Source organism: Xiphophorus maculatus, chromosome 12 (genome assembly GCF_002775205.1).
Source record: "Xiphophorus maculatus strain JP 163 A chromosome 12, X_maculatus-5.0-male, whole genome shotgun sequence".
NCBI classification, from domain to species: Eukaryota; Metazoa; Chordata; class Actinopteri; order Cyprinodontiformes; family Poeciliidae; genus Xiphophorus; species Xiphophorus maculatus.
The window spans coordinates 6,349,399-6,375,590 of record NC_036454.1 but is presented as its reverse complement, the minus strand read 5'-3'; the positions used below and the strand labels follow the sequence as shown (position 1 = coordinate 6,375,590).

At 39.2% G+C, this 26,192-nt stretch overlaps 2 protein-coding genes across 3 annotated transcripts in view; one reads left to right on the top strand and one right to left on the bottom strand.

The window, feature by feature from the left end:
• znrf3 (zinc and ring finger 3) overlaps positions 1-21,065 on the top strand; it is a 77,989-nt gene extending 56,924 nt beyond the window's left edge. The window contains exons 3-8 of one of the 2 annotated variants that reach the window (XM_023343609.1): positions 9,086-9,160; positions 11,478-11,609; positions 13,128-13,235; positions 14,107-14,274; positions 16,603-16,705; positions 17,381-21,065. In XM_023343609.1, the coding sequence (XP_023199377.1) occupies positions 9,086-9,160; positions 11,478-11,609; positions 13,128-13,235; positions 14,107-14,274; positions 16,603-16,705; positions 17,381-19,113 (2,319 nt within the window). In that variant the 3' untranslated portion in view covers positions 19,114-21,065. Of the gene's footprint in view, positions 1-9,085; positions 9,161-11,477; positions 11,610-13,124; positions 13,236-14,106; positions 14,275-16,602; positions 16,706-17,380 lie in introns of both variants that reach the window. The other variant, XM_014470539.2, reaches the window with a different exon arrangement.
• Positions 21,066-21,662: 597 nt separating this feature from the next.
• coq5 (coenzyme Q5, methyltransferase) lies at positions 21,663-26,153 on the bottom strand. The gene is made up of 7 exons (XM_005803862.3): positions 25,929-26,153; positions 24,820-24,969; positions 24,521-24,739; positions 24,274-24,380; positions 23,358-23,446; positions 23,116-23,227; positions 21,663-22,047 (listed from the first exon to the last, which is right to left on the bottom strand). The coding sequence occupies exons 1-7, from the start codon at positions 26,128-26,130 to the stop codon at positions 21,946-21,948; spliced, it is 981 nt and encodes a 326-aa protein (XP_005803919.1). The 5' UTR covers positions 26,131-26,153; the 3' UTR covers positions 21,663-21,945.
• Between the last annotated feature and the right edge of the window lie 39 nt (positions 26,154-26,192).

Genomic DNA, 26,192 nt, shown 5'->3' with positions numbered 1-26,192 from the left:
GAATGAATCGTTGCAATCTTAGCTGGATTGGTTCCTCAGCATGGTTATGTTTCAGATCTGTCGCTCCATGTCTCCTTGGGAATAAGTACATTCTTACCTAGGAGAAACTTTTTAACCTGAGGCTTATTTGCCTGTGACTCAAAATATTACATACACTTCAACACTTTATATGAAAGTATTGATTTCTGTACAAAGTCTGCAGGTTTTTCTGTTTCTGTTCATACAAATTAATTTGAATAAATATTAATTTATTTAAAATTAAAAAATTTAAAATTTTAAGCTTTAAAAATTATGTAACTTTATGTTATTAATGCGAATGTTTAATCAGTAATACTTTTATTACAAACAGGATCATGATTTCTTGGTTAATGTCAAGTTGTCATAACAAAGACATTTTGAATAATGTCAACTTTGTATTAAAAGTGTCATAATTTACCAAACGACACTTTATGACAACAGTATAAATATAAATATTCATGAAGACTTGCTCATGTTCATGACAGGTGTTATGTCATGTTTATGACAGTGTTATGACAGTCTTATTCACAACCCGTCAAATAAAGTGTTACTGCTAACTCTTGATCGTTCCTCTTTAGATCCAAAGATAATAATTTCAGAACTTCAGAAACCTTGGCACACCCACGCAATAATTTGTCCAACAATCTGTTCAGTGTTTGGATTGGTTCAGAGTCATCTGGTGACATCGCAATGTAAAACTGTGTATCATCTGCGTAATCTTACTTTTAGAGCAACCTTTGAGACTTTTCTTACTTAGCACCTTGTGACAGTGAATGTACATTTATTAAAAAGTAAATCATTTTTTATATTGAAATGATTTTGCGTAAAAGTCAAGCTAACTACATCTAATAATTCTAGTTTTGCCCATTTAGACATTTGCAGTTCAACTGGTCTTCTGGTAACCCAACACCAAAGTCAAGCTAGCAGCTTAGGGTACATGTTTGCTCAGAGTCGGCTTGCTAGGGATCAGACAACTTTAGTGAAAAATTTTCTGAATGCTGTAAAACGTAGCTAAAATAAAACTTATGGTGGATATTTAGTCATTTGTTTTAGTTTATATGGTGGAAAAGTGAGTGAATTTAACATATTTTGTCTGGGTTTTGGAATGATTATGTGCCATATTTACCAGACCAGCCCATTAACTCCTGACTTGTGGGGACATTTTATTTTTAGTCTATTGCATCAACATTTTATTGGTCTCTGGGAAAGAAAGTCATAGTCTTGCAGCCAATTTTAGGTCAGTCATTCCCACTTGTTAGAAGCAGCAATGATCAGTTCACCCTTCACTCCTGTGTGCAAGTTTGATATTAGAATGGTGGTCAAAGAGTTACCAGAGTGGTTCAAACCATCTTTGTTTTCTTCATATTCAGGAAACCTTCAGTTTATATGCAGTGGTTAAGAGGAGAGGTGTTTGAGGAGACACGCTCACCAGTAGGCCGGAGGAGAGGAATTTTACGAAGAAAAGATGCATCAGACTCTCCAAGAGATTGCTTTACAATGTCTCAACTGAAGGAACAACATTAATATTAAACAGGAAAAAAGAGGGTTCAAAAGTTTGAGAATATGCAAGAATTGTCAAAAACTACAGTCAGACGTAGGATTCACCTAGTTTTAACTCCTGTAAGATTCCATATTTCCAAGATATTTCTCATCATCTGAGTAAAAATGGATTCATAAAAAGTAATTACTGGCAGATTCAAAGGTTATTTGCCTTCACAAAAACAGCTGCAGAGTACAGCTTGAGCGTACGCAAGTACAGGAAAGTCCTAATTTTGCAATTTGCAAGTGAGCAGATCCAGCAGAACAAGTACCAAACCTGTTGATTAAATGATCCGCAGCCAGTATAAATTATTAAAAAAAACATGCTATGACACATCAACATTATATTCTAACATCAAACAGTAATACACGGAGTGATTAATGTTGTCTGACTGGATGTTGGACAACTGATGACTTCATGAGGGAGCATAAAAAACAAAAGTCATCCCTCTAAATATACAGCAGCTCTCAGTTTTGCTTTCTCGTTTGAAAAGCAGGATTTTATTTTAGCTGAATGAAAATAATGCCTTGGCACACTCGCCTGCTGCGACATGGATAGAGGGGGAAAAGGAGGAGGAGAGACCACATATGAGAAAATCCATGGGAGAAAAGTATGCCTTTATCTTTTAATAAACCGTAAAGCCAGGAGGCAACATGAAATTACGGCATAATAGCAGTGGAGAGTCTTCTGAAGACTTAATTGCCTTAATTATAGCAGTGCAGAGAGAGGGAAGGGAACGCATGGAGAGGAGGAGGGAAAAAAAGGAAAGAGCAGATGAAAAGAAAGCAGGGAAGACGGAGGGAGTAAAGTGATAAAGGAACAAGCATGTCGGCCATGCTTTGCAGGTGTATCAGTGTTTGTTTGTCTGGATTTGAGCAAGTCTCTTGTTCATGTGTTCATAACTAAATACATTATTTTGCAGGTGTGTGAAATCCGAGAAGCCTTTGTCCGTGTGAGTGATGGATAGGGTGCAAGGCTGAGAAAAGTCTTTCTCTAGACGAGCGAAACCGTCTCTCCCTCAGATCTTACAAGCTGGCGGGCTTACTTAGGGATGCTAAACATAGCTTTCATTTTTCTCTGTGTCTAGACTGGGCTCTTAGTACTTTCTGCTGTGGTTTTTCTGCTCACTCTGGGAAGATCATTCCCTAATTCTCATGCCTTAGGGCCAGTGGGCAGTTTGCTAAGCCGGCAGTGTTTTGAAGTGCCTGAGAAGCCCCCAGCTCTCCACACCAGTCTTCAGGTCACACAGATTAGTTTGAGAGTTCACCTTATACTAAAGACCAAAGTTGATGTTTCATCTTTTTTTTTTTTTTTTCAACTTTCTATCCAAATTTATGTCTTTGTCACAAACATGTTCTTGTTTTATTGTTTGAAAGTTTTCAGTTTGAGCTGAGCAAACCTCTCCTGGATATCACACAGAGCAAATAAAAGATGTCAATGGAGAATTTTTTTAAAAATGCAGAAAAGATCCTTGATATTTAAGAGGGTGGTGACTGCTGCGGTTTTTGTGCGCTGCCCGTATATCTCTATGAAGACCTGATATTGAAAATGTATTTCTACATCATATTCCTCATGGCTTTAAACATAATATAAACAGAAAACTCATGCACTCATTTTGTAAACTGTATCTATTTCCTGCTGGGGTTTAGCAGAGGTCTGATGCAAGCAGGGAGTAAGAGTCTGTGTATGCAGAAAAGATGAAGGAAAAAGTCGCAGCTTAATGCAGTCAAACCTGACCACTGCATTTTTAAATATATCTGAGCACATTTTGTCTCTACATTACATGAGTTAGGATTTGTGGCGACTTGCAAGTTTAACCAATCATCCAGAGTTTATAGCAGCTTGACGTTTTCAGATTCATAGAGGTTTTTGGCGCCAATCTCCATGAAAATACAGAAATGACTGCTTTTTTTATTTTTATAACAGTTTAGCCTCATTAGGAGGACATTAGAGTTAGACGTCAGGTTGCAAATGCTCTGCAGTTACATTTCCAGAGCGCTACATGACGCATCATGTCATGATCTATGCATTTTGAAACACGTAAAAATGTTGATATGTGATTAGGATAATCATTTGACTATGAAATTGTATCGTAAAGATGAATGAGCATGATGTATTCAGTTTTAGTGGTGTGGAAGAAATTGGCACAACACTCAGATATATTAATTCCCATCAATAATATTTTTGATTGTTGATGGGGAAACTTCTCTTTTTGTGTTTAGTATCACTGGCAACCAGCAGTGGTTTCCATCACATCTGGATTCTTACAAGATCACGGGCATGCAAGGATCCTTACAGGCTTTCAGCACCAGGCTACACATACAGGCCTGGTGATAGTAAATTACAACTGAGAGTCAGGTGAGCAGAGCAGGTGGTGTAGATGACTTTACAAGTTTGTCATCAAATGATCAGATTTTGCTAAGTAAATTAGAAGCTCAACACAGAAACAGATTCTGTTTTTCAGAAAATGCAGATCAGACAAAAGATCTTAAGGCTAAATCCAACAAAAAATGTAAAAATTAACATTTTTGTTAGTCTGAAAAGTTAAGTTCACTCAAAAAATGAAAAGAATTAAAAACGACTCTAACACTGAAATATGCAAATAAAGCATTACGTGAGGCTGTGGTATGCAACTGAACTAGATTGTTGCAACATCAAGTATTTCCTTTTCTTTAGTCTTTGTTGTAAATTTGCAGCTGTGTTTGGATTCATTGTCTCATTGATTATCAGTTGTTGGACAAACGACCTCACATTTAATTAGAAACACTTTGGTGACAGAAAGAGTTTGTGGTTGACTCAATGACTCCAAGGTCCTGAATTTGCAAAACAAGCCCAAATAATCACTCACTTCAGTTCAGCTTGCTTAAATACCACCAATCATATCAAGATCCAAAAATATCAATTCAATTCAGTCGTACACACTTTGCAAGTGATCCTAGTTATCAAACAATCCAGTCAAGATTGGTTTATTATTCAAAATAGTTCAAAACGTTTTCAATGTAAAGTAGATTGACTTACAGCATCATCCTTCCACCCTTGTGCTTGACATTTGGCAAAAATGTTTACCACCAGATGTGCTGTATTTGGCTTTCACCAAACATAATGTCATGACAAAATATGAGCTTTCCTGATGTAAGCCTTTATTTTTATGAAGGAGAAGAAGTTGTCTTTAGACTTCCTAGCTGTGCTGTCATAAAATCTACATGAGCATTTCACAGTCAGATGTTGGGGTGAAAATCCTGGGCGTCCACTCCTGGTAAGCCTGGCTACCCTCAAGTTTTTTCCACCTATAAATACTCTTTCTCTCAGTAGACTGATATCCCTAAATAGATTGGAAATCACCACATCAACAATTGTTCCTCATCAACATGTGTGCTCTAAAACGGCAAACTGGCTGAGAACTGCTTCTACGGAGGTCACAAATAATGATGATCATCTCATAAAGTACATCAGCAGCTGCTGGCTGCTACTTTCAAACTCAACTCATCTGGAAGTAGCAAGGTTTCACTTTCAATCTCAGCTTTTTCATTTCAGCTTCCTCGTGATATTGGGAAAATGTGTGATATGTGATAATGAATGTCTCTCTGTTGGTTCTCTGAGCTAAATAATAAAATACCTAACAGTGTTGATGACTTTCTGAACCAAAGACTTCAGGTAAAGAGAAGTCTATCCAGCACCTGGAAAAATATTGAATTCATTATTTTTATCTAAACAACTTAGTTTTGTTGATAAAGTGACATGTGCATCTGCATCTTCTGCTTTGGTAGATAACCAAATTCTTGAAAATTATCAAAAATTTCAGCAGCTCTGCCGTTTTCTGGAAATTTGTTCCAGAAGTGTGGTGCATAGAAGCTGAATTAATTCATGCTAATTGGCTAACATTTGGTGCAGTCTGAGCAGTTCTCTCCAATTTTCATATTTATACTGCCATAATTTTACATTTGCAACACATAATGTACAGCTCTGTTTTTGTGTGTTTTATTGCCAATAAGGGATTTGTATCTGTGTTTTCATTTAACCACGACTGTAAGAAAAATAAATAAATAACTTTGCTAAAAAGTTGCGAGAGGAGTCCCTTGTTTTCAGAACTGAATCTATAAATCTGAGTATTACTGCAAAATTTCTCACTTCATGAAGCTTTCATCTATCTTGTCTCAGTGTCGTCTTCAAGCAGAAGCACCTGGTCATTTTACTGGCCGTACTTCCTTAAAAAAAAAAATCCCCATTTGGTCTCAATAAAAAGCATATGAATAAAAACTTGCGTTTCCTATGTGATTCTTCTTTTTAAAATGTTTTCCACAGTAGACTGAATGCCATCTCAAATTGCCTGAACAATATATCCTTACACAGGAACGCTGCCACTTGAAATTCTATAGCCGGTTTGAGGCTGTGAAGTAAACAGCATTTGCTCATTGAAGCATTTAGGTATTTAGCAATCTTTTAGCAGCGTTTATCCTTCCTGTGGTGTCCGAGGTTGTAGTTTTGTGTCATGTTTTTGAAGGAGGAGAGGTTTGCCTGTGGGTGCATTTTTGTTGTCGTCAGGCAAGTCCCTGCACTGCAGCGCAGGCCTGCCCGAGTGGAGATTCTTCAGGAGGGAGATTTCTTTCTTCTCAAAGCGTCTTACCAAGAGCTATTAATTATTAACTGCGAGAGCTAACATCAAAGCAGCAGACTTGTGCTGAATTAAATGTGCAGGGGGGGGCAGCATCAGTGTGGAACTGAGAGAAAACTGGGAGAGAGGGAAAAAGCTGAGCTGAGATTCCGCTCTTCCCTCTTTTGAACTTTCCGAATACAAAAGTGGATAAAAGCATGGAAAGGGTGATGCTAGTTTATGTAGAGGAGGCAGGGAGAGGGAACAGGAGGCTCGTATTTATGGCGCGTCGCTGATTTCACTACTGGGAAAGAAGGAATCGGCTTGCTGGGTTAATTGGCCTGTAATGAGATCTAAAAGACTGATTCATAAACATCTTCTCTGTGGATTAAACCGAGGGGAAATCTAATTGAGTCAGAGGGTCATGATGTGTTTACATTCAAAATTAAATCAACAGATAATGATAAATATGCGTCTCAATATCAGAGACCTTCTGTTAGTTTGGTTATGTAACTTTTCTATTCAGCCCAAATGTTTCTGATGAGCAGATTATATCATAACTGACTTATAGCTTATATAAAATGAATAAAAATAATACATTTGTAAAAAGAAAACAAAAAACACTTGATTAAATATATTTTCAAAGTAAACATTGCCGATGTTTATTCAGCTGCATAATACTTGACAACAATGTCACAAAATGTGATCTTAGATTCAGCTTTGATTTTTATTTTTTTTTATTTTTCTAAGGAGTCTTTGTCAGTTTTAACAGGTAAAAAGTCAAATGGATCAGTCTGAAGCATGACAGGTTTCAAATTGTGTCATGTCACGCCACGTTCAGGTTAAATCCAAAACGGTTGCAGGAGACAATGTGGCTCATGACTGAATTTGTTTTTAGGTACAAACTAGAAGCTCTGAGTGTTTTATGTGTTTAGTCACAGTAAGGAAATGCATAAAACACTTCACAGCTCTAAATAATCACAAAGTTTTCTACTATAAAAACAGGCAGGAAAATAGAAACACGAAGGACGAAACGGAAAAGCATTAAAAATCATATATGGCATAAAAAAATCCTACAGCCAAAAACAAACTGCAACCTAGTCCATATAAATTAGTTTTCAGGTGCTTCTGAAAAGAATCAACAACCAAAAGTGTAAAGATGGAAGCAGCACAATCCACAACTTTCTTGTGAATTCTGCTGGTCTAAAGTCTTAAAATATGTTCCTGAACCATTAACACCCTTAGACCAGAAGACCTCAGAGGACGAGAAGAGGTCAGAGATGTAGTCTGCATCATACAATCAGCAAAAGTCACTTTACATATGATAAAGTTTTTGATGATTTAAAAGATGCAAAGTTCATCAAATGTTTGGAAATATCAGATGTTCAAGTTGGTGAGGAATCTGAAACCTCTAATGTTCAATGTATGCTTGTCTTAAGACTTTACTTTGCATCCTCACTCCATTCTATTTGAATTATGATAGATGACTCTTGACCTCTCCAAAATAACTCTAGGCAGCAACTATATCCACATTTTCTTGTAGTAGACTGACTAGGTTATGAAAGGTTGCTTGTCAAAATATGAAATGTCCACAAGGCGGGGATGAATTGTCCCAAGGTCGCGACATAATGTCGACTTTTTGTTGACAAAAAAGTCTGGTATGAAATGGCAAAGTGGTGAAATGATCACCTAAAAATTGAGTTTTGCCTAGATTTGAAACAACCACTAGGGATCCATAACTGAGGTTTTTGCGATAACCGACTTGAAAAGGAGATCGTATCTTCTCTTCACAGGGTAAAAGAATGAGCGCCTGATGAATAACAATACAATCTTTCGGAATTCCTTTGTTCTTAAACGTCACTGAAGTTTCTTTTTGTTTTAATTCCTTGAACCTGTTCCTCTCTGGGACAATTTGTCCAGAAACGTGCTCCGCATCACATTTCTGAAAACGTCACCACAGGAATCAACGTCAAGCTCTGTAAAAGCCTCCCCCACACATACCATCATGCTCCCCCCTTTTCAGCTGGCCTGCAGCTTGGCATGAAGACACTCTCCAGCCAGGCGGCAGCAGAATCGCAGCACTGCGCGTTGTCACTTTGATCCTCACCCCCTCCTCTTCCCGCCAGTTATTAAGAGTGCTGGCAGAAACCCAAGGGCACTTGATAATACCAGGATATGATCCTAGCTGCACTCCCTTAGATCTTGTAGAGCAGACATCAAAACGTTCTCTAAATAGGGCAGTATGAATCAAGATGGTTGAGGAAGGATGGTTGGGGAAGGCAGGAGTTAAGATAAAACAACAGCTTTCCTCCTTTTTGACGAGGGAATGCCAATTTGGATTCTGCAAGGAGATACCTTGGGTTCTGCAAATGCAAGCATTTCTTTTATCTCTTGCCTGTAGCAGAACTCTTCAAAAGGGCCTCTGCGCTGTAACTTTTCCTGCCTCTCACATGAAAGACGCTCACATTTTCTAACAGCTGGAAACCCCTGATAACTTTGTTCAACTTTTCCGAGCGCGCTCCGCAGACTTCAGTTCAAATTCCACTCTTGCCGTGCAGGGTTGCATCACATGAAAATTGGTGTTAGTCCTGGCTTTGGGCAGGGGGTGGGTGAGGGTTGCTTTTGGTTTCTGTCACATGGGTTTGCCTTAATGTGGTGCTGATTTACATGGGATGACATCACGGGACTTTGGAGCAATGAACCAAAGGGCCACATGTGCATCCCAGCAAATGTAATCACTGACTTGTTTACTTCTCTCTGGTTCTCTCTTCGATTACTCTCCTTTCTCATGCCATGCTTGTAGAGGGTTAATCTCAGGGAGACAGCTCCCTCTAGTGGCTGTCAGTTTAACAAGCAAGATGGTTGCAGCTGATCGTGCAACCTGTTGTGCACATTTGTTGATCATGTCTGATTACTCCTGTGCTCTGTGTTGGCAGGCGAAGAGAGCAGTGCAGCGCGGAGCCACGGCCGTCATCTTTGATGTATCCGAGAATCCGGATGCCATCGATCAGGTTTGTACACACCTAGAATTACCCAGGCGTTCACTCTCTCCACTTAATCTTTCTTGTTTGGCCTTTTCACTTTTTCATTTCTGAAAGTGGCTCGGCCACATGTCCTGCCCTCCTCGCCGCTTCTGCATATTTGTTGTTTGTCTAAGCAATGTACTTTATTTGCTGCTGTTCTACTCCACAACTCGTACTTTTGAAGAATTCAAGCTTAGCTTCTACCTGACCATGACCAAACGCTCTGAAGCTCATAATTGCACAGGTAGAGAACATTACATCACCTCCTGAGACCTCAAAGCATCCTGTACAGTCACATAAACCTGCTGTCACACACATCCACATGCTTGCACTTTTCAGTCTTTCTGATTCCCGTGTCTTTGCTGCATAATGCCTCAGTTGCTCCCTTGAGCGCCTTTGTCACAAGAATTCTCCTGTGGTATTCATCCCTGCAACGCCAGGCCTGGACTTGCAGAGAGAGAGAGAGAGAGAGAGTTTTTTTTTTCCTTTCCTCTTCTTCTCTGCTGCTGGGTCGTAAAGTGCGTAGCTGAGAGATAAAAGGGATTGCGCGCAAACCACATGAAAGGCAGCGTTGGGCGGCTGTGTTAAATTCCCCCGAGAGGCTTTTCCAGTCAGAGCAGAGCGATCAGCAGAGACAGGAGCCGCAAGGCCGAGGGGCAGGGAGGAGGAGCTCGGGGAGAATTAAGGTCCCTGGGCCAAAATTAGACGAAGTCTTGTAAAGTTAATACACTTGACCTTGTTTTTTTTTTCTCTCCAAATTTGTCATATAATGCAAAGTCGACGGCTGCTCTGCAAGAAGGTTAGAAACTTTCCTTAAACGAGATGCAAACTGAATAAATGAAACCTGCGGAGGGAAAAGTAGGACAGGGAGGACAGATAGGACTGACTGAAAAGTCTGGACTCATTCTTTCTAGTCTGCCTGGCAAACTGTTGCTATGGTTTCCATATCTTTTATCCTATGCGTAGTTTCACCTAATAACTGAGAGGAAACGTTACCATTTGTACTCACAGTCATGTCACGTCATAAAATGAAAACACGTCAGACTCTGTGCTGTGACACATCTCTGTGTCATGGCTGCATACGTTTCATGCAGCAGCGTCTTTAGCTGCTGGTTGAGTGTGTGTTTTTACACCCTCCGATGCAGTTTTATAGGTTTGCGTCTCTGTGAATACCATCTGATCAGAGTTTGATCTGTCGCATCGCTGTTTACACGTTATATTTAGAAACAATAATATGGAACAATCTTTTTGTAGCAAACAAACCAAAATTGTGGTGAGGTTAGAAAAATGCCTTATTTATCTGGAAAATAAATGTTGTCATAAGTCATATCCAAATATCTTCAAAGAGTTGTTGTGGCAGGAAAGATTTGTGAGATACTGCACAGTTCTTCCTTTCTGGATCCACCCAGAGACTCATGCTGGTACAGTGGTGCATGCTGGACCTAGCTGGGTACTGCGCACGAGCGATTTGATTGGCCTGTTGTTTGGCCCGTTGCTTTACGTCAACAACAATATCTTAGCCACCATTTTCCCAATCAGACCATATTAGTTAGCAAGAGGCAAAACCATAATTCCATGGTCAAATCTTGATGTCCAAACCTTTTTATTAATTGTGGCGCATTCGGCGTCCACTGGACCCCACAACAAACACCGAGAGACTTTGGAGAAGCTGACTACATGCACAAAATGACATCATTAGAGTGCCGACCACATAGGGAGGAACACACTACCAATGGAGACACACCCAACTTGGCTAAAGCTGTACCATTAACTGTTTAAGTGTGAGACTTGACAGTTGAGAAGGGTATATAGTAATATTTTTGAGTAATATCAAATATTTTGCTCAAAATATTTTGAGTGAGTTAGACTTCATTATGTCTAACCACATAATGAAGTGGTTAGACATATCGCCCCTATAAAAAACTGCAGGTGGTTTCTTGTCGTTCACAAATTTTTTTTAACTGAGGGCAAATGGTTCACATCAGATGAAGAGCTGCACCCAAATATTGCTTACATTATTAGAAAAACATGAAAATCCAAAGCAGCAACTTTTAAAGTAATTATCAAACAATTTCTTTTATCTTATCTTTTACAATAGTGATGGTTTTCTTAAATCACCTGAGATTTATAAGTCATAATTTTATTATTTTTATCAGCGCTAAATAAATAAAGATAATTTTAGAAGGTAATTTCCAGTGTTGGAGTTTCTTATCCATATTTTTTTTCATCTATTCCTTTCACTGTACATACATGGGCAAAATTAGCAGCATATTAAGATTAAGAATATTTTTTCTTCTGTCTCCAGCTCAACCAGGTTGCAGAGGATCCTCTGAAACGGCCGGTGGTTTACGTGAAGGGCAACGACGCCGTCAAGCTCATGAACATCGTCAACAAGCAGAAGGTGGCCCGAGCTCGGATCCAGCACAGGCCGCCGAGGGTAAGGGTTCACATTCACGCCTCCAACTTCAGAGCAAAGATGCTGCAAACACGTGTGAGACAGATCTGAAGCACATGTTGGATCACGATAAAGACGTGGAAAATGTCTGTGAGCTTATACTGGTGGTGAAAGTTTCAGATGTAGGAAACCCGTGTAAATTCCTGCTGTGGAATCGTTCTGTCTTTCTTCTGAGTTGCTTGGTGCCCTGAGGCTGAAGGCTTTTTCACAGCTCTGTGGCAGATTAATATCAGCCAGTCAAAGGCCTGTTTGTTTGCTTGGCTATTTCATAAAAGGCCAGCAAGGTTGGAGGTCAAATAACTTAACATAATGAAATTCTGGGATAAAAGGCCTTTTTTTTTCTGGTGAGGAATAAAATTGACTTCTTTGAAGTATTAGTATTCACCTTTTATTCTAGATCTTAAGACTCAATTAGGAACAAAGCAGCGAGTTTTATGAGTTTAATGGGACACAAATGATCAAATACTGAAAAAATTGACAGACAAAAATTTGAATCTGTCTTACAAAGCGGAGCTACACAGCAAAAATTAATAAATTAGAACTTTTTTCAACCGCAAGAAAAACAAATCTGTTAAAGGGAAAGGTAAAAAAAAAAAAGTGTGACATTTCCGCATTCAGTCATCCTTTAGTTAAAGGAGCTAGAGGGTTGTGTCGCACTGTAAGGAAAGTCATTAATAATATTAAGTGATATTCATCCAAAATTGAGAAAAAGAAATGAAAGCTGGTTCAAGGAGGTTGCCAAGAGGGTCATTTTCTACATGGGAGCATAATCTCCTTTATTCTCATATTCATGGCCGACTTCTGAAGGTAATTGAGAAGCATCTTCAGGGTATGGTTGGAAGAAGGAAGCCTTTTCCAACAAAGAAAGCATCTACCTCCACCTGAAACCTCCCAAAACCTGGTGGAAGAGGTTTTGGGATTCCTGACCAATTCCTACAGTGAAACATGGTGGTGGCTGCATCATGTCGGGTTTTCTGGTTGAGTGGATTTAATTATTCCAAAACACCAGCACATTTTCTCCCAATATGTTCAAGTTTCTGATTGAAGCTATAGAATAAGAGGTATTTCAATAATAAGGATCACAATTAGTTAATTTTGACTGAAAATCTCTGCGGTCTGCTAAAGGGAGATTTTCTCAACAGCTGAGAGATTTGATGAACTTTTGCTGGGCAGATTGGGCAAATATGACCATATCACTTCTACCAAAGAAAACTGAAATCTAAATCTGAATAAAAAGAGGATTAAACAAAATATTTTACACATTCTTTTCCCCATAACGATTTGTTCAGTTGTGTCAAATTTGGTTGTGTTAACTGTGGCAAAGTTGTAATTTGTGTAAATTTGTGTCACAGTACATATACTGTATATAAGGGAATAAATATTTGAAGTGAATAGAAATTAATAGATATGTCTTCGCAGTCAATATAAACCTTTTTTATGAGCTGCATGTGGAAATTTCTTAACATTGATTTTTTTTTTTATGTATTTTTTCCACAGCAGCCTACGGAATATTTCGACATGGGCATCTTTCTTGCTTTCTTCGTCGTGGTGTCGCTGGTTTGTCTCATCCTCCTCATCAAGATCAAACTAAAGCAAAGGCGAAGTCAGGTCAGTAACTCACTTAGCTACAAACATGTGAGCGCCGGAAGCACAAGTCTCTTTTTTTTGTTGTTGGTTTTTTCTACAAAAGCTCCTCTGCAGGCGTCGAGTCATGCGACAGTAGCTCCGCCGCTGATGGATTCCTCTTGTGTGTTGACAAAAACTTCTCAGTGGAGGCTTATGTCGAGATGCATGAATTGGAATTAGCATTTAATTAATGCTGATGAGAAGCTGTCTGATGGCGCCAAGCACACAGAGATGTCATGACAGGGCAGAAAACCTGCAGCGGCATCCGTTAAGATGAATGTAATCCAGCCAGGATGCCTGAGCTGCCTGTTTTTGATTTTTAATTTTCCTCAGAGTGAGTTGATACGCTAAATGTAAAAAGTAATTCATAGCTTTCCTCAAAGCCTCATCTTGGAATGATGTTTTGGCCAAAGTTTTTTTGTTGATCTGTTGTCTCCATCTTAACCATCTGCAGTTATCTACACACAATGGAGTAAAAAGGCAGAAACACCCACGTTGCGGTTTAATTAGTCATCAACAAAAATATTTATTTCTTGAGTCGCCGTCTGCTTTAAATCATCAAATCTGTTGGACATGACTCATGAGTTGACCTCTCCAAAGTCATTTATCCGTTAAGGTTACAGGAAGCAAATTAGAGACAAAGAGGATAATTACACATCTGGCTCCTAATGCGTCTTCTGTGAATGTTTCTTGCATGTCACCAGGGCAAGTCTTAACTTATATCCTCCACTCTCTGCTATAGTTCCGATCTCGCATTTATAAATGCTGTAGGGAATGCTTGCAGCTATTGTGTAGATTCCGCAAAACTTTCTCAAACAAAAAAAATAAAACATTTTTTCCCTGTGTACTGCAGAGCTCCATGAACAGAATGGCCATCCAGGCGCTGGAAAAGATGGAGACACGCAAGTTCAAGGCGAAAGGGAAGGGCCTGCGAGAAAGCAGCTGTGGAGCCTCTGATTCGCTGAGCAGCAGCTCCACCTCTGACTGCGCCATTTGTCTGGAGAAATACATCGATGGGGAGGTAAGAAAAGAATCCATTTTATGGATGTTGTAGCATAAAACTTGATTAAAAAATACTTGTCCTTTCAGCTGCTTCATATGATAATTACAAAGTGTCACTATGTTTTATTGGAATTTGGGAAAGTAGTTGAAAGCTTTGAAGTAAAACAGGAATGATGCATGTTTTTCTAAAATCCGGTGCAACAAATTACCTTCAGAAGAATGCTGATTTGTAAAGTGCCGTTATCGGAAAAAAGCCAAAAGAATAAATATTCTGTTTGAAGCTTATCACAAGCCATGTGGGAGAGATTTGGGATTAGCTGCTCTGGTTAAACAAATTTAAACTAAAATATAATTTTTCATGATTACTTTTTGTTTTATTTTTATTTTTTTGCAATCAGAATCACTGATTTTGTGATGCTACTTTAGCAGTATTTGCAAGGGATTTTGCGATATTTGCACTTATGTATGACAGGAAATGTGACTTTTTGTTACTTGCAATATTGATCACAGTCTATATCAAGTAACATAACAATGCAATAGTGTAGTAGAAGTAAGAAATACTTCCGCCACCATATGGACGTTAGCTGTCACTTAAAACTTTTTTTTTCTTACCATTTTTTCCCCCCAAAAATTGCAACAAGCTCTCAATTTTACTATAGTGTAAAAAATGTAAAAATGCAGATCTGTATTTTATTTATTTGTTTTTTTGCATAAATTTCTGCGATTGTGTAGTCACAAAAGTTTGAGTTATAATGGCCTATTAAAAGTCCAGGGTGAGTTCTGAAAATTCCTATCTGCTGATGCTCAATTAGTCTGACTGAACTTTAGCAATTTTCCAAGAAATTATGAGAAAACAGAGAGGTCTCTAGATATGCAAGATATACCTTAAAAGTCTACAAATTTTCCTCCTTCTTGAAGCATTCTCTACTTTCAGTTATCACTAAAACTAATTAAAATACACTGAAGTTCAACGGCTATCAAGGCTTTTTCAACGTAAATGTTCGGCTTAATGGGAACATATATAAAGCAAGCTGACCTTTGTGTTCATGGAGCCACTGAGTTTGTTCCTGTTCATGACATATTATGCCGACATGAAACAAAATTGCAGTGGACAATAGAATGGAAGTCCCCCTGATGTGCTTGGGGACCGCAGCCTTGAGGGTTTTTTTTTTACCGACGTTCTTTCCGCCGCCTTTTTAGACATTTAGCTCAGTCTTTCACAGCACCTGGAGAGATAAGGGGTGCCCAGAGTACACCAGACTGTGATTACACTTCCTGTCCCATAAGGCCCCTAAGCACGGCCTTCTTTAAATCTCCATGGAGTCACTGTCAAAATATGTATCCCAGTCTTGGACTTTAGGGTTTTTACTGTAACTGCATTGCTCATCCTTTATTCATGGATGCTGGAGGGACAAACCCTGTTGCCCCAGGGGGCACTGAGTCTGCGAGTGTGTGTGTTCTCTGTGGTTATGAGTCTTTTTGGTGAGGAGAAGAAAACACAACAAAGCACGGCGCCAGGATTGCACAGAAGGAAGTGGCGATATAAAAGGCTGAATGGCATCAAAGCAGTTTTTGAGGAGTGAACTAAGCAACAAAGGCTTTGATGGAAAAGAGCTTGAAGATGAGTCATGTATTAAGCCACGGAGTTTTAAAGGCAACGAGAGATTTCTTGGTGGAGAACAATCTAACTGTTCCAGCTTTTGTCTCCAAATTCCTTTTAGCCAATATGGCAACTAAATCCAATTATATTTATACTAATACTCAAGTGTGAGCTTCTTGTTTTGTTCAGAAGAAACATGTTATTTTTGTTCTAAATAACTATGAGTTTTGTTTGAGGCATGTGTTGAATCTTTTTCTTCAGAGTTATGATCTGTATTAAACCCGCAATTGGGAATTGTGTGGCTCTGCTGCCACCTTGTGGACAGAGGCAACATAAAGCATTCCCACATCCAAATGAATATCTAACAGATATTTACACCAAATACTTGATTTGAACCACTCATGTGATCCAGTAGATATTTTTTTTAATATGCATTCATGAAGCTGGCCTTTACAATATAATATTTTGGGTGATTTTATTCATGACTGCTCAGATGCTGAGCAGGAGGGATTGCTGCAAAGAACTCAACTAACCTAATCAGAGATTGACTGGTTTATGTTATAATTAGGACTAAATTCAAAGATTGCTATACACATACATTGTAGTTCATTTAATTGATCATATGCTTCTGTATATAATGAATTAAAACCCCTCTGTTTTGGAAAGTACTTCAAGATGACATTTTTTTGTGAATTGGTGTTACCTAAATAAACTGAATTGATTAATTCCTCCTCTTTTCCTCTACAGGAGTTGCGGGTGATCCCTTGTGCTCACAGGTTTCATAAGAAATGCGTTGACCCCTGGCTGCTTCAGCATCACACCTGTCCCCACTGTAGACACAACATTATCGGTATGTTTGAACGCAATTTCCAACTTTTTTCTACTTCAAGAAGCCCAAGTGCTTAGGCTTCTAAAAACAGCCCAAGCACTTAAAAAAAACCGCCCAGGCGTTTTCTGGCAATAAGTAGTTCTTTTGTTGTTTTGGTGTCTACAAAATTAGCGGAATGTAACATCACAAATTAGTAGGCACTGCTCGTTACCTAGCAACTCAAGCAGAGCTCAAGCACGTTTGGTCAGCTGGTTTTACAACTCTATGCGCTGTACAACAGCTGCTGGAATAGACAAGTGTTTTGTTGTTGCCTTAGCATCCAGGAACCACTTGCTGCACTCTTGCTGGTTGTGCAGGAGGCTTAGCTTATGCTTTTTAAAGATGTATGATAATTGCGCATCTATTTACAGCTGTTCTTCTGTGCAAATGTAAAAGTTGCATTCAGGGGGGCGTGGCCAGAAGCAGCTTATTTGGATTTAAAGTGACAGGAGGCCCTACAACAACTCATTCTGAAAGCCTAAGATGGGCAGAATTGAGCAGACAAAAATCATTATCTAAGAATTTAATTTTGTGAGAAAATGTAATGAGCATGTTTTTTTTATAATCCATGGACCTGTTCGAACCTGTTCAAGGTCACGGTTCAGTCATTTTTAGCAAAAGTTTAACCATTTATTATTTTCTGTTTCTATGACGCAGAACAAAAGAAGGGAAACCCAGGACCAGCATGCATGGACCCTGGCAGCTCGCTCCACGGCAGGCAGCGGGTGGTGCTGCCGGTCCATTATCCTGGCAGGGTCCACCGTGCCGGCCAGGTGACGGCATACCCGACTAGAACCAGCATGGACCCCCATGGCAACCCTATCACCGTTCTCACGGTGGACCAGCACTCGGACCCTCAAGGTCTGTACCCACCCCAGTCGACGTCGGCTTTCCTCCGGAGTTACCACCCCGCCCTCCATCTGGAACATTCACTCAACCCCCACCACTGCAGGTTGGAGCACCGCGGACCCCCCGCCTACTCCGCACAGCAGCATCATACCGCTTTTAAACGACCCAAGTTCCACGGTCGCAGCTTCTCCCGAGCAGCTTGTTTTTCCCAGTATGAAACTATGTATCAACACTACTACTTCCAGGGCTTGTCTTTCCCTCAGCAGCCAGAGGGGGCGCAAGGGCCTTTGACTGGGCAGCTGGGAGGAGGGGCAGGAGCCCACAAGGGCCACCACAGCAGAGCCTTCCAGCAAGGACTCCTGTACCCCACAGTGGTACACATGGCGCCTCCTTCTTCTTCACGGGTAGTGGATAGTGGCAGCACTTCTGGCCTGAGCTGTTACCATGGCCACCGCTCTGTGTGCAGCGGTTACCTCGCCGACTGTCCGGGTAGTGACAGCAGCAGCAGCAGCTCTGGCCAGTGCCACTGCTCCTCTAGCGACTCCATGTTGGACTGTACCGAGGTCAGCAACCAGGGGGTTTACGGAAGCTGCTCCACTTTCCGCAGCTCGCTGAGCAGCGACTACGACCCTTATGTCTACAGGAGCAAGAGTCCCTGTAGGAGCTCCACGGGGGAACCGGGTGCTTCGGGTTGCACCACCGCCCCCACTGAGGACTCATCAATCCCTGCTCCACTGGGACATGACTGCCTTCAGCTTCCGGCTGGTGCATCGGGATACAACTCGGGGGACCATCACTCCAACTGCAGTTTGGAGCCCAACTACAGCAGTCGTTCGTCACTGGAACCCAGGGAGAACATTAACACGAGCACTACCTCAGCTGGGGCCCCAGAGGCCGCTGCAGCCGACAGGGGGACGGGGGTTCAGGAGGAGTCGGGAGAACTTGGGGCTGCAGCCTGTAGCTGCTGTTTTGAGGTGATTCCTCCCAATGCAGAAAGCAAAGGGCAGGACTTGGACCAAGCAGGGCCTGTAGCCTCGGGACATTGTCAACGGGGTGTAGACTTTCAGAGTTCCTCCCCTAAGAACTACTTCACACCCGAACACTTGTATCCTCCTTCTGAGCAGGTGAGCTATGAAGGGCTGCCCTGCTGCTTCTACAAAGAGATGAAGGTGCACAGGGCCGCAGCGGGACATTACACGGAGGACTACGCCGTTAATGTGCAGTATGCACACTCGGACTCGGATGCCTGCTTAGGACAGGGCTGCTGCGAACTCAACCACAGGATACCCATAATTCCCGAGGACACAGACTGTGAAATGGGTTTGGGGGCAGAGACCCAGAGCAGCTTTTTACCTGTGAGCATAACAATGGAGGCAGAGCTGCAGACAGGGGAGCACCATGAGCATAAGGAGAGGTACTTCCCCTCAGGACAGCTGGGTCAGGCTGAGGAGATGAGGGCTTTATTCCACCCTCAGCTCTCTGCAAGCCTGACCGTACAGGGAACTAGTACTTCAACAAATGAGGGAGATCTGGGAATATGAGCACGAGTCCGGAAAGAAGAGTCAAAAGTCGGATAGTGGTACGCTGTCAGCAAGTCGTTTAAAACCTTTAGTTGCCTTGCTCTAAAATTGCTCTTTGAGCGCTGAATGTTATCATCTAAGATTGTGTGGATTTCTACTGAAATGGTATCTTTCCCCCCACCCCCTAAGATAAGCAATGCATCATGTTCATTCCTGTGGCCCCTAATGTCTCAAAGCTGATTAGGCTCATTGGCATCAACTCAAAGGTTGTACGCCACCAAGAAAGGCCCTAATTTTAGATAAAATCTTAATCTTAATATTTAAACAATTTTGTACGTGCAAGCTGAAGGAACGAGAGCACAGTGGACCCCTGCTTATTCAGAGATTCTTTTTGTAAGGCAAATAAAAAATTATTCAAACGGATTGGGAAGATGAAATACCTTCACTTTTCTTAGTGCTGACTGGCTGTAACCCCAAGAGCAGAGATAAGGAAGAATGTGGATTTTAGCTACTGCGGTAGTGCCAGGACTGTTTCCACTGAGTGTATTGTTGCATATTATGGTACATAACTATTAAACTCTGCAATTAAGCATTTTTAGAGGGGCCCCCAAGTATACATGGAATTCAGCTCTTGCAAATACCAGGGGTCCACTGTCTACTATTTATGGAAGCATGTCTGCATTTGTATATTTTCTCTATTTGTGCAGATGAATAATGACAGCCTATAAAGCTAAATGATTATATGGACATAGCTATACCAAAACAGAAAGACATGATTGTTTGTTTTTTGTTTATTTGAAGAGCAAATAAACAACTAGAGACAACTGGGTCTCTAGTTGTGGGCCCACATGATGAAATACAGAAGAGCAAAGAAATGTGAATGCAAGGCTGACACTGGTTTATATTATAGTCACTATAAAGAATGTGTTTATGCATTTCATTTCTTTACGTTGTGGCCTATCTGTATGACATAAGCAACATTAGAGCCTTATTCTAGTGAGATATTAACAGCAACATTAAACACTGCGTAAGGTCAAAATTCAGACTCAATTTGCGTCAGGTATTTTGGAAACCCAAAAGAAATGTATTTTTGCTGTCAATTAAGCAGTTTCCTCTATGAGGCGTGCTCTTATACCAGTAAAAGATTCTAGTTTGTATCTTAAGGCCAAAGGAAAGTAGCTAAAGTTGTATCTCATAAGGGTTCCTTATTGTACTGTGACTTTTTGTTAAATGATGCAGTTCTACATACCACAGTGTATCAGTTTGAATCATAACGTGCCGTGCATAATACATTCATGCAATATCAATGCTTGTCATTCATGCCTTTCTGTTTGTACTGCAGACTGTTTTGTTTTTATACTGTTTCTATGAAATATACACGTTCTCTACACAGAGGAAAATCTGAAATAACCCTATTTATAAAAGTTAACCCAGTGCTGTAATCAAGTGAGAATCTAATCTTTGCCTTTGCAATAGAGATATGTACCTACGGCAAATATAACATTTTCGGGTACTTGAGTCACTATTTAATTTTTCTGTTGTTGTTTCTAGCACTTAAGATAAAAAAATGTGTAAAAAATTAATATTTTTTAATTTTCTAAGAATAATTATTTTCTGTCATACGATTACAAATGTTTAAAAAGAAAAAGAGGCTAGAAATCGATCTGTGTATATTCTGTACCTGTATAGCAAACACATTTCATAAATGGAACTATGTTCTCTGAATATTTATTTGCTAATATATTTATCTTTAAGCCATGTCTTATGTTCAGTGTATGAGCGTTTGAGTTATTTGGTTGCTTTTTGTTTTCTTTATGAGAGAAAAATCACTAACATGAGACTTTGTATATACATGGTAATTGCACACAAGACGATTAAATCTTCTCTGACCAAAAAAACTGATTTTAAAACTTTAGTACTATACAGTTTTGTTAAAGTGTACAAAGATCTGTAAAATATACAGTTTAATTCAAGCAACTGTGTGTTTAGTCTGTTTTTAATTCAGATTGTACAGAAGGTACAAAGTTATTCTGTTGTACTTTTACTATAAGTTCATTAAAATACCTTCCCTGGTATTTTAATGATACCAGAGAAGGTTTCTGCCGGATGTATGGCACAAATGGTGACGACCTCAGAGCTGCATGCTCCTGATCTGCTGACAGACCATGTCTGTGTGGCAAATCTTGAAATTTGAATCTTTTGATACTTTTAAATTCCACTCAACTATTCAATTTTCTTTGAAAGAAAAATAGCTGTCAGTTTATGTAGTTTATCCCCATTTTGCAAGATGTCAGCAACACAGTTTTTCCTATGATTGTTCAGGTAAAATCTTTTGCTACTGAAATCATTTTATTGGTCAAATGCATTTTTCTAATTCTATGAAGCTGAATCTTGGCTTTTCACATTAATTAAATCATACCTCATGTGTAATTATAAATTTAATAAAAAAAACTCCAATTATATTTTTACTTGGTTATGAAATAGTGAGAATCTCATAAATGTCTAAATTGGAGCAAAATAAGAAAACTATTATATATGAATGACAAATTCAAATACTGAAATGAGTTACTTTAGGTTTTATTTATTCAAATGAGACTGTTGCAAAAATATTTTTGTACAGCAGAGGCAGTGAAAACAAACTTTAGTGTGGAGTTATCTGAACAACCATAAGTGCAAACACAAAAACCGCTTTCCACATATGTAAATAAATAACCACTGACCTCTGCCTTTCTGTCATTATGCAGCAGAATCTGCTGAGAGCCTCTGAGGCTTCGTGTCTGAAATCAGTCTGTGACACATCAGTTTTGACAGTTTTCTTTTTTGTATTCCTACGGGAGGCATTTAGAGTGCAGCTCACAGCTTGAAACCTGAGTGAAGAGCCACTACTCCACCTGTGAAGTTGAAGTACTGCACACAGAAGAAACCTGTATCTTCAATCATTCCTTTGAACTCCTCCTGCAAAAGAGAAGGATTAAAAGGAGAATCCACAAAGTGACATGCTGTAAAGTTTCTGAGTTGAATTGCGGTTAAGCTTAACTTTGGAACTCCTTCAGCAGCAGTCTTTGAAGCAAGTTTTTCTGATCTTATAAAAGTAAACATTTCCAACATGATGTTTCTTCTTAATTTGCAAACATATTTTTTCTTTCAGAGAACAAACTCTGACTTTAAAATGTACTAGTGGGAATGTGGCCATGATGGTGCTTCCAGCGTTCAGGAAAAGACAAAACAGAAACATTTCCTGCTCTCTTAAAATTAACTACAATCAATGTGTCAAAGCCAAATCCAAGACTATATTTCAATAAATGACAGCAAACCTGGAGGTTTGTTCTCTTCAGTGTTGCCACAACACAGAAATAGAATTATATTTCAAACCAGACGTTTACACAGAGTTCTGCCTTAATGAACTCCAAAGTTTCCAAAACAATTACATCATCATTTGGTCTTCCCCTCATTGAATTAGTCTGTATGTAAACTTCTGATTTTTAAGACGTTAATCAATAAATTTGAAATTTTTTCTCTCTCATTATTGTGGTATTTAGCAAATCTAAATTATTTTGGCAATTCCAACTGACCTAAAACAAGAAACAGTGAGGAAACAATTCGGTGTATGTAAACTTATGCTTTCAAATGCATATATTATTCAGTACATGTGATCTGTTCCCTCAGTTTTATTAACAGAGTGGAAAACGTACTGCAAAGCTTAAAAAAAACCCATTTAAAATACATCAATAAATAATCTAAGTTTTCTCTACTTATTTGATATCTTGTCAATTAATTATTATGCAAACTTGAGATAAATGATCAAATATCCTCCTTAGATAAAAAATATTACCTTTCTTTATGTCATAGTTTTAGTCTTTACTCATCGGTCTCAACACTACAAGTTCACAAAATACGTATGAGCAGCAAATACTAGTAAAATATAGGATAATCTTTTTAAAAATGTTGATAAGAGTCACCTAAATACCTCAAGATAACCATACAGGAAATACAAATCTAAAAGAAATTGACAATTTTTTTTACCTGATCAGGGAACTTGCGAATGCTCTCCACCAAATACTGATATGACTTCCAGTCTCCAGCGATCACCTCTCCTAAAACTGGGATCACCTGGAAGCTGTACACATCGTAAAGTCTGAAAAGTGAAAAGAAGATAAACGTTTTCATTTCAGCTCAAAAGGAATTAAGCTCTAAATCCTTCAAATGGTTCAAACATCCAGCCCCATCCAATCATACACAGCGTTACATTTTACAATGCGACTTACTTTGCAAGAACAGGATTGGTGACTTTGCTGAACTCTAAGCACATGAATCTTCCACCGGGCTTCAGGACACGCAGAGCCTCTTGAAGGGTCTACAAACAATAATAAATAAATTAACAAGTTATTTATCAGGATAAATAACATTTGTTAGCTTTTTATAAAATCTGTTTTATAAAATGAATGTGCATTTATATAAGCGTTCTTTGTCAGGAACTCAAAAAAATAATTCCATCAATAAGCTGGCTAAAACTAAAAGTTTCTATTTGGTTAGTTACAATCAATATCTTATAAAAACAAATAAAAAATTGATAGAGGATTGAGGAATATAATCTGTAAACATTTTTCTATGCATTTAGATTTTTTCCACACCTCAAACGTGGAAAATGCTAAAAGCAAATTCAGATTTTCTAAGAATGTGCATACGAGTAGCATTTATTCAATATAGCTCAAAAAAGACGATTATACCCTAGAATAAGAATACAAATTTTTGTAGAATACAAGTTTTGCTCACTGACACTTTGTGACTGCCCCCAAACTGTCTCTTCATATTGTTTAGAGATGCAAAATAAATAGGAAATTGAAACTGAATTGAAATTGAGAAATAGTTCCTGCAAAAAAAGGTAGATATATATGGCATAAACTAGAAGCTGCTTTATTTCATAGCAAATCAAAACTTAATATGACAAAGGTATTAAGTACCAGCTGTAAAACACAGCATATAGATCACATCTGATAACATTTTCCCTAAAAAAAAAAGTCAATTTTAATCTTTCAATTTTCACTTGGTTTAAAATTTGCCATGAACAATAGGTCAAATGAATCTACAAACCTGTTTTTAACTAATAGACTGTACTCTTGTGTGTTTAAAGTAGAATTACTGAGTGCAATTTCTCTAGATTTTCATAATTTTCTCAGTTACCTGATCGATATGAGTGACGTTTCGAATGCCAAAGGCGATGGTGTAAATATCAAACTGGTCATCATCAAAGGGCAGCTCCTCTGCATCTCCCACCACCCATGACAGCCCTGGTACACAGAGGCAATCAACAAACAGCAGCTTTTGATCAGCTGAAGTGAGTCTTTCACAGTGCTACCTTTTATTTAAATTCTGATCTGCCTTTACAGATATCACACCAATTCAACACCTGCACTGGTCTGAAGCCTACCAGATGTGATGCCCATGCTGTCTGCTCTCTGTTTGCCCACTTTCAGCATCTCCTTGTTGATGTCACAAACGACAGCCCTGGACTCCTGGGGTCTGTCCTCAGTGGGATACTTGTCAGAAATGTCCTGCCATGATGGGGTCTGGCTGGAAGCCGCTGCTCGGCGCTTCCGTCTCTCTTGCTGATACAAAATATAGTCCAGGAAACGAAAAGAAATATCGCCTGGGGGTGGATAAAGGTACATGATGCAAATATGATGCCAGGGGAGGATTCAGCTGGATGTTCAGCTAACTTGTGTCTACCTGTTCCTCCGGCCACATCGAGGAGCCGAGCACCAGGCTGCGGGTGCATGACGTGCAGCAGCATGTCCTTCCACAGCCGATGGACGCCAAGGCTCATGGCATCATTCATGACGTCATATTTCTGCGCCACATTCTCAAACACCTTGTAGACTGAAATTAAAAACAAAAAGGACAAACTGTTACAGTAAAAGCTTCAGCAACTAAATAAAAAAAAATACAGATTATGGAGAGTTTTGCCATATTACCATGCTAGCTAATCATAATGAGCAAAGTGTCAGAGCCAAGGCTAAAGAAGTTAGAAAGAAAAAACATCTAAATGTAAGAACTAATAATCTGCCTTTTGCATTACATTCTATTTCTTTTTTTCCATAGGAATGAGCTTTAATCAAGAACTTAAATTTAAGTTGCTATTTTAAAACCACAGAAATGTTCAGTCAAACATTTCCTATTGAAAGCTCATTAAACATGTTTAAATTTTTTATCATTCTTACATCATATTTGTTGTTTTAGGAGGGGGGTTGGAGAGTTTGCAGTTACATGCTACTTTTTGTTTCAGCTCTTATCATTTTAAAGTACTTTATGAAATAAAGTTGGTAGGCCATCTGACCTTTCTGTTGTGACGGTTATTCTATAAATGTCTTGCCTTCTGCATATGAATATGATCATAATACCCTGTGTTTTGTTTGCTTAGGTACTTTTCATTAAGCATAACCAGTCAGTCAATTGAGTGCTGGGATAATTTAACTGAGTTTAATAGCAAGTACTCTGTAAATATAAACAATTTTAACTTGGTTATCTTGTATTTAGTAAATATGATGGTAGATTACATATTTGCAGTTAATATGATATTCCGTCCCTGTGTGTGTTAATCCTGGTTCAGGTACAGGACTGAGCACCAGAGAGCAAGTTTAAAATTGTTAAGATAATTAAAGTACAATCATAATGCTAAATTATAAGCCGAATTTTCAAACAAATCCTCAAGATTCAAAAAACACCAATGAACTCTTCCTAAAGGTTTACCACGAGAGAAGAAATAAGGGTGAAAAGCTATAAACAACAGGATTTCTAACGGACTTCTGTGAGCGGTCGTCCTGTCTTCACCGACTTACCTCTCTTCGCCTTTTCTGCCTCGGGCACCTTTTCAAACCCGAAGTGTGTGCTTCTGTCCTCTGCTGTGTCGCTAATGCAGCGAGAGGAAGACGGGCCCAAACAGCAGCCTGGGCGGCATGAAACAGTAGCAGCTGAAGAAGTAATGTTTTTGTGGGAAAGGCGAGCCAGGCGACGGACCAACAGCCTTACGGACGCCGCCATGTTGCCAAGTTGCGCAACCTAGCTCTTCCTCCTCTGATGAAAAGGCCGCAGGTGAAGATGGA

Bases quoted from the DNA above. Each gene is read 5' to 3' on its own strand.
- coq5 (XM_005803862.3), bottom strand. From the start codon at position 26,130: ATGGCGGCGTCCGTAAGGCTGTTGGTCCGTCGCCTGGCTCGCCTTTCC. The intron at 24,740-24,819 runs GTAGACACAAGT...ATCCACCCCCAG, and splicing joins CGATGTGGCCGGAGGAACAG to GCGATATTTCTTTTCGTTTC. The intron at 24,381-24,520 runs GTAGGCTTCAGA...TCTGTGTACCAG, and splicing joins CAGCATGGGCATCACATCTG to GGCTGTCATGGGTGGTGGGA.